Genomic DNA, 8,834 nt, shown 5'->3' with positions numbered 1-8,834 from the left:
CTTCCAACCCTGACCATTCTGTGACAACTGAGTTTCTGTTCTCCTGCAAAAGGTTTCTACATACCAAACAACTCCACAAATATTTCATCTTCAACAACAAGCAGTACCTACCAATTCCTTGTAAAAAAAAAAAAAAAGAAAAAAAAAAGAGAACCACAGTACACCTTCTACATCATATTGCCTAGATCTCAAACAGCTATGTTCACTGTGTATTTAATTGTGCGTCATCCCAATGACAGAACTTTTCACAAACACTGTAACAAACCAGTCAGAAGATGTTACTTATACAGAGCTGGAGAACCAGATCCCAAATTGTGGAAGTGTCATTTGTGCAAAAAGGACATAAACTAAAAGGTATTAATTGATTTTGTAATCTTTTTGGATAAAACCTGTCAGAAGTCAGATATTGTTGTTACTCTAGATCAGTCATCAGAAGGCAAGAAATAACGTACTCTAAGTTTTCTTGCTTTGAGATTCTGCAAATTAGATTACTATGTTGAGTAAGAAAGGTGGTAGAAATCTCAAAATGTTCTCATTGCATCACATGCTTACATAACAGCCAAAGTGTAACACACTCACTCTTCGACATCCGGTAATTTACTGTGCCCTTATGGCAAAGGGTCTTTCTTTCTTAATACTTACTAATGAATCCATCTTCAAAAACTCTGAAGAAATAAGAATTGATATGACATTTGATGGTTCTAAAAGGCAACAACAAAAAAGCATTTTTAAGATAAATTACTTCTAATTTTGTATCACATCCCTCCTTCTGCACATTTAGTATCTATTTTAAGTATTATTTTACCCATCAAATGGTCATTCCATTTTCCAAGATGCAGAGCATCTCCCATCTCTTAAGAAACAAAGTTTTGGTTTATCATTTAGGTGGTCGCAGTACCACTATAAGAAACTGGAATTTATAAGAATTGGAAAATGTGGCTTCATAGGGATACAATGACTAAACAATTACACAAGATTAACTTCCATTTGTAGCCATCATACCCAGGCTGAGATTTTGCGTAAAGGTAACCTCTGCATTGCAAGTTTTATAACTGTTCTCTTGGTTTGGGTTTTTTTTTTTTTTTTAATTGTAGCAAAAGCTCACTAAAAGATTAAAAAATTGCCTCAAATACATAAAGGCAAAAGTTCTTCTACCATTGTATCAGATCGGATTGAGATTTTGGAAAACAATTGTAGCGATGGGGAGCAGATGGTAAACAGAACAAAACCCAACAATCATCAGTACTTTAAAACTCCCCGTGTTCTAGTTCAGAAGAGGTCTGAAGAATCTTAATTAAAAACACCACATCCCAAAATATATTAGACCTTTTTCACTGCTACAACTCTCAGTATGTTTCCTCAAAACTGTCATTGTTGAGAAATCAGAGACATCTGCTACTATGACCAGAGGGTCTCCATTTCAACACTTTCCTAACAAATGACAAGCTTCAGCGCAACAGTCGGAAACAAAGAGACTGGGGCTGACTCGTATCAAAAACATTAATCTTCCATTAGCACAGAACATAACAAACCTAAAACAAATGAGCCACAAGCTTTCTTTTACCTAAAGCAGGCATTTCATTAGCTTCAGAATCTTTAGTGTTCCTTTTAACATATCTTATCAACCAGTCAAAGATGTGAACGTCACAGTGCACCGAAATGTCCACCTCCTCCCAGCGCTGGGCATCCACTGACAGGTATTCAGCAAAGTATTTCATTTCTGAAATCAAAAGGTCCCGAGGACACACAAAATCTTCTTTGAGGTTTTTTGCTTCATCGCACACATGAATCACCATATTTGGCCTCAAAAAGAAAAACAAGCCACAAACCAAGTTAGGACCGTAAGCCAATTAGAACATCAAAACCAATCAACGGAGATCTTGTCTCCAAATCTGGATCACACAGTGCAACACTGATGCCACTAACAAGTCTTTATTAAAAGAAGGAGGACAAATTGATGTTAGTAGCTATTAACACAAACTGTTAACAGAAACTATTGTCAGATAGCATCGTCAGGTGAAGAACACAAATGCATATCCTCTGACACATTGCAATTTAATTGTTAAGGGACAAGAGAAAGAAAATTTCTAGCTCCAGTCCCCAGTTTTGTCGGCAGTTTGTTATGGGATACTACCTGCATTACACAGAGAACTCACTTATTCTCCCTTTTTAATTTTCTTGAAAAAATAGGCAGCTATATATGCCAGGTTACTGAGGCACCAGGGACAGTAACAGCAGACAACAGCAATTTTAATCTGTGGAAATTAGATTTTTGTTATTGTTCATTAAAAGGTCTGTTTCTTAAGAAAAGGTCCAAGCCACACTCAGTAAATGCCGTCTCTACAGAAAGACTCTTGCCATTAGATTTCAAACACGCATTATTCTACGTGTACTTGTACAGTATGGAAAGCAGGGATGTGATTGTATGAAAAACTGTGACGTGGCTGTTTTCTCTCTGACAGCAGAAAAGTACGAGCAATTTAGACATCTTTCTGTCAGTTCTATGTTCCCCTAGATCACAAACACCAAAGATCCTCTTACCCCTGACTTTCATCAGTGCTTTCTCCCCCTTTATGCACAGGGCCTTTCTCAGATTCCGAAGAACAATTCCTTGTGGACGTTGTGCTGGGCCTTCCTTAAATGTAAGGAAAAAAGGCTGCATTAGGATAAAAATGCCTGACATTTTGCTCTTCAGCATCTTGGAGCTACATCTGAAGTAGGGCTTCTCCTGGTGGAGCAGTGTTACACAACTAGCAACAAGTCTGCTACTATAAGAGCTACTAGGTAATCCAAATTCCTGCCCCAAATGCCATGCACTGGAAACTGAGACCAGCAGCATTGCTGGGTTGCCCAGACACTTGGCTACAAACCCAGATGGGTCCTGTCTCAATACAGAGCAGTAAGAGTCACACAGAACCTCCTGCATCTCCTTCTGGGAATGCAATCCATTCCTTCAGCTCTCCTCATCTGCTTTGAGAGATGAGGGTCTTAAGACGCTGTCACATCAATACTTCTGTTTTCAGGAAGCTTTGCTGCCAGGACATAACCACCTGAGACTAACTCTGGTTTTTGGCCATAACATGTTAGCTTTGGAAATAAGCTGCTTCCAAACCGAAGCACAGACGTCTCTTAAGGCGTGTTTTTGCCAAGTTTCTCGCACATATGGCTTAAAGCAGCAAATTATATAAAACAATGCTCAAAGAAGGCAGACCATGACATTTGTCTAGTCCTGCAGCGACTTCAGGTAGCTTATTGCAGGAATAAAGGGCAGCCGTGCTTCAGTTCAAATAGGTTATCTTCACAAATGCACTGCACGCCGCGGCACCTGGACACAAAACCCAGTGAAACCCAGGAAGTCTGCTCACCAAACCCAGTGACTTCTGGGTCGAGGGTTAAGACAACTTTCTGACTGTGATGAATGGATGGCTGCAATTTGAAACCTCGATAATCTTACTCCTAAATCAGGAAGATCATTATCTTTTTTTAAATAATGGAAGGGCACACATCTGTCTTCCACTGCTGAAAACTCACAAGGTCATGATTTTTCGTGATTACTCTCTGCTCTCAGATTTCTAGGAAAAGAGTTCCAGAAGCATCTTCTCCCCCTTACTTAATGTGAGAGGCTGTACTCTTCTGAAGAAGACTAAGACCTCTTCATCTTACAGCTCAATAACTACAGCAGACTGACACCGAAAGTGATCTGGAAGCGCTATACAGTTCAAAACACAGCACTTATGTCCTTCAGGAAAGCAAAGTCACCACACCAGAGGCAGAAGAAATAAAACTCTCCAAAGCTATAGCCTAAGGCTTTGCACAGTTAAGCCTTGGTAAAGCCACAACAGAGGGAACACAGTTAATAAAAGGGGAAGATTTACTAGACAGACCCTAGTAAAACCTTGGGAGGGGCTGGGTCAGCCACAGCTTCAGGGGCATCCATGCCACTGCAGGCAGATGACACGTGCTAGCATCCAAACAGCCAAGCTGGGAGCCCTAGACTCTGAATGCAAGGTAAGGTGAGGATTCTAAAGGAAGAGCCTGGGGAATGAAATGACATGGAAGAGTTCTGTCTGCAAATATTAAACAAGTTTATTTTGAACACAGTGAAGTTATTTATTAAAGAGAAGGAAATAGTGCTGACAGGACTTGCCAAGGATGTATGGACTTCACTACACATTTCTTCCTATCTTTTCCCACCCCCTGTTCAGTTTCTGAAAGTTAATAGTAAATACTCTGGGTAAAAGGCTATCCTATATGCTTGTTTACAGCTATAACATGCATTCAGAATGACTTAACAGCAGTTTGCCTTTTAATTAGCAAGTAATAAATGAACTTTTATAATGAAGCCAAAACCAGATTCCAGCTCAAAATGAACATGGTCTGATTGCCTTTTCTTGCTGTAATGCATGTCTACTAACAAATCCAAATAGGCCCAAAATTCTTGATCCTAACAATAAGCAGATGTAAGTAAATCTACTAGGAAATAATTGATTAAAAAAACATTTACAAACACGCTTTTCTGAAATCCCCAGTTCTGAAATACACAAGTACTTCACAGATATTGAGTTCACTCAAGCCAAAGACAAAGATTAAGTATCCTAATTTCATAGCAACAAATTACATATAAACAAGGAAGATTATTTATCCAAAGTTGCAAAGAAAACAGAGACGTCTCAGGATAGGATCTGGTAGTAGGAAACATTAGGGTACTTAACTGCATTAATACTTACTACATGTGTTACACTGTTAAAAAGAAAACACGCACTAATTGTCTGAAGAGTTCTATAAGCAGAGTTAGCTTGTTAACTGCCTACTGGGAAGCTACTAATCTTCTAAGTAGCCACCCGTGGGTGCAAGAAGCATTTATTCCACTTCACACATGTAGCAAGTATATAATTGAAAGCTGATTGGAAACATTTTCAGTCTGGATACTCAAAATACAGTTTTCAAATACCATCTCTTGATTAGTTATTAAAAATGTTTTATTTGTTCTCCAGCAAAGGTCAAAGGGCTGTTTTTCTTCTGCAAAGAGAACAGCGACTAGAAAGCTGCAGCACTGTGAAGGACATTGTAACAGAGAACATTTTCTTTAAAAACTTCACTATCATCTTGATTTTTAAACACAGAAATTGTTTACTCATTACCGAAGCAAATTTGTCATGCAACATGTTTACCAAGTCCTACACGGTGCTGAAAACATCTCAGTCTACAATGAAAATCAGAGAATAACTATCACACAGTTAATTAAAACTTCTTACAGGAGAAGTACTTAAGGAAATGTGAAATATTTAATTGTGCTGTGATTGAAATACAACTATTAGGACTGGTCCCCTCCTGCCAAATTATTACTGGGACACACAATTGACTAAGACACATTATATATCATTGCAAGACAGTCTTGCAATGATGAAGTAGCTACACTATAGTCCTACGTAGCTGTCTTGTCACCGAGCAGCATAGCAAACACACAGCTTTCAGCTGGGAGAGAAGGGTCTGACCTCAAGGGATCCCCTTCTCAGCTTTCTGCAGCTTTTCTACCTAAAACTTTCTAGTTATTTTAATAACAGAGCTTAAAGCGATTGCAAATGTCTGTAGGTTTAACAGTACAACACTGGGGAGACAACAGGAGAGAAATTCCTCTTCCCATCAAAAATCCTGAACAGACAATTCAGTGTAAGGATTTATGCCTTTTGGAAGGACAAGCTATTAAAAAAAACAACGAAACATCGATTCTTATCTAAAGTAAATGGAAGTGACCTCATGTAGGCATTATATTTGCACTTAATTTTCTGTTTCAAAGGTGAACAACTATTTCTGGGTGGACTTACCGCTCAGGACAGAAAAGCATGCACATACTGATTATAATCAGGACAGAAAAGCATGCACATACTGATTATAATCAAAGCCAATGTATTTCAGAACGACTGAAAACGTACCAGTTATAGTAATGGAATCTTGCCCAATAGCAGGCTCCTGAAACTCTGTCTGTGCATCGAGCAAGGAGGATTTGATGTAGGTAGCTAAAGTTTCCACAGGACTCCCACCAGCGGCCATCAGGGGATTGTACTGGTTGTCAACAGGTGAACTTCCACTGCTTTTTAGTTCATCAAACCTTTTTGCGCACTGTCACAAGGTTAAATGATAGGATTATGAAGCAGTAGCTTTCGGTAAATCTTTAACAACTGTAATTTGAAACCGATATTGTATTTCATGGCATCTTTTGCACACAAACAGTTATTGATATAAAACATGTAACGCTTCCTTCCTTCCGCTTTAGGTAGTGGTATCATGAAAGTACATAAATACACAGTAAAATAAGTAAGAATTACCATAATTAAACACTCAAAAAAGGGAAAAAAAAAAATCTCACCTTACTTTCTTAAACCTTATTATTTTAAGCCCGATCTTCAAAAGGCAAAATTATAGGGAGAGTTTAAATTCTCTCTTTGTAAACAGTTCTTTTAACATAAACATTGTCAAATATTACTAGAAGTAATTGGTTCATAATTATTATTCTTTCACTTTATGTCTTGCATTCTGATTTGGGCAAAAGGGTCTGGTGATTTCCACTGCAGTTCTATTATCTCTCCATTCCTTGTTTTGATGAACAAGAAAACCTTTCCATTTTGTAAATTTGCACGGTAACAATGACAATTATGGGTTTGGTGCAGCAGAACCCTAACACAGGTGTAATTCACACATACAATTAAATCTACTTTATTCTACAGAGGATCCCTTCTGTGACACAGCTTGTCAAGTTCCATTCAGGCAGCTGGTTTTATTTATTTATTTTGGATGGAGCTAACTGACATTGCTGCATGCAATTACAGAAATGCACGCAGCAACATCCTTCTGATATCAAGGTAGTGTCTCAGATTTGTAATGCTACCACTCTATATAACACATACATAAAAGCACAGGTATACATTTACTTAATTGCCTTAAACAGGGACTACACATATTTAAAACAATTTCTTCTTTTGAAACAGAGCAACCAGATATGTACTAATTAATCATATTATCTTAATGCGGAGAGCTCTCCAATACCTTTATAATTATTTTATTTGCTTAATGTGCATTCTACTGTCTGCAGACTGAAAGGTAAACAATAGAGTACCCTACCCAAGTGCTTTTCCAAGCACAAGTAACATTCCACAGAAGCTTCTACTCCCAACCATTCACTTTTGATGTTCTAAGTAAGAGGTCAGGGTGATGCCCAGTAGCAATGCTATAAATGTGAGCTGACACATTTGATTAAGTTTTCAAAAAAATAAGGACAATTGACTTGTTTTTTTCCAGCTTTGCTGAATCACAAGGGCAAAAGACACTGTCCTCTTTTAGCTTACTTCCCCTCAGAACTGAAAAATGCAAAATTGTTATTAAAGTAAGCATTTCACCAGGAAATTCAGCAGTCTGCAAGGATTAACTATACAAGGGTACTAGGTTCTTCCAATTATTTTCCAACCAAAGACAGGAAAATCCACACCTTGCAGGATGAAGCAAGAGGCAACTGCACTCTTAACCACCTAACTGAGATGTGTCTCACACCTCCTTAGAATTATCATGGCAAGCATAGATCAGGTTGGCTAGTAAGTATGCTACAGTCCACATGAGCTCAGTGGGTACTACCATCCTTTCCATAAATATTTTAGCTATGTAATTTGAAATATGTTAGCACAACTACTTTTATTTTTTAATTCCACTTCTTAATTTTTACTTTCTAGTAGTTTTTGTTCTTAATCTATATCAGTTCTAATGAAATAAAATGCAAAATGTATTTCTTAATTTCAGTGTTCAAGTTTAGTAGAAAACTTTTTTTTTCAAGCTGCTGCTCATTTAACTTTTTGATTTCTTAGATATAAATTACTTAACAACAACAAAAATCCCGTAACTTCAATTCCTCTCCCTCCCCCAAAGATGTTTTCTTCTTCCAAAAGTACTGCTTAAAGGATATGGATTCTTTTATTAGTAAATTCACCTCTTTGGATGTGTATCCTGGAACTAGCCTTGCCACACTGTCCCAGTTGATAGGCTGAGGAACACCAATTAGGGAACACAGGATCATGTCCAAAACCATTTGATTGTTGTCATATGGAAAGTTATTGTTTTCTGAAAAGCCACGACTCATCTTTGGCTACTGAAGCCTAGAAGAGAAAATGTTATTAGCAAGTCTCACAGCACAGTTTGCTAAAGCTTGATCTAAGTTGACGGCAGCACTCTGTGAATTACCATGGGAAACGTTTACCACAGCATTACAGTCAAGTACTAATGCTTTATTTGACAAAATTTATGTATTTATATTTGCATCCTCAAAGCCCTGGGTGGGGGGAGAAGCAGATGGGCAACACACACCCCAAAACCAACTCAACAGCAGCAAGGACTACCCACCAATTCTTTGAGTTGCCTGTTTCCAGGAGGGATTTACACCACTGAGCCCTCCAATACAAAAAACCAGCCTCCCACAGTCTCTGAATAAATGGCCAAAACTACATTTTAATTCAAATTTACTTACATTCAGATACACTTGTCTGTTCTCCCAAACTGTTTACTGCTCAGCTTGCCTCCTCTTGCTCTGCCCACCTGACTTCCACTATATAGGTGCCAAGCCAGGGTACCCAGCCAAGGGCAATCCCTAATACTTTGGGCACATGACACCTGCACATCTTTCTGCTCTCATCCTGAACACCTGACTTTTGAGTTGTCCTAAGGCACTCCTAACGAGCTGGGATTACCAGGGCCAAGCTACACAGTTCCTTCAGCTTCAAGTTGAACATCAGAACAAAGTACGTGTAAGGACAGCAGTGAACACTTAAAACATGCAGTTCTCTTAATTTAGA

The 8,834-nt window shown here is 38.3% G+C and overlaps 1 protein-coding gene across 1 annotated transcript; it reads right to left on the bottom strand.

Moving 5' to 3' along the window:
- Positions 1 to 2,441: 2,441 nt before the first annotated feature.
- LOC104514041 (uncharacterized protein KIAA1841-like) lies at positions 2,442 to 8,144 on the bottom strand. The gene is made up of 3 exons (XM_010157577.1): positions 7,976 to 8,144; positions 5,934 to 6,120; positions 2,442 to 2,635 (listed from the first exon to the last, which is right to left on the bottom strand). The coding sequence occupies exons 1-3, from the start codon at positions 8,123 to 8,125 to the stop codon at positions 2,538 to 2,540; spliced, it is 435 nt and encodes a 144-aa protein (XP_010155879.1). The 5' UTR covers positions 8,126 to 8,144; the 3' UTR covers positions 2,442 to 2,537.
- Positions 8,145 to 8,834: the final 690 nt, after the last annotated feature.

Source organism: Eurypyga helias, unplaced genomic scaffold (assembly GCF_000690775.1).
Source record: "Eurypyga helias isolate BGI_N326 unplaced genomic scaffold, ASM69077v1 scaffold22358, whole genome shotgun sequence".
Taxonomy (NCBI): domain Eukaryota; kingdom Metazoa; phylum Chordata; class Aves; order Eurypygiformes; family Eurypygidae; genus Eurypyga; species Eurypyga helias.
The sequence above is the reverse complement of the archived record's forward strand: the minus strand, read 5'-3'. Positions and strand labels throughout refer to the sequence as shown.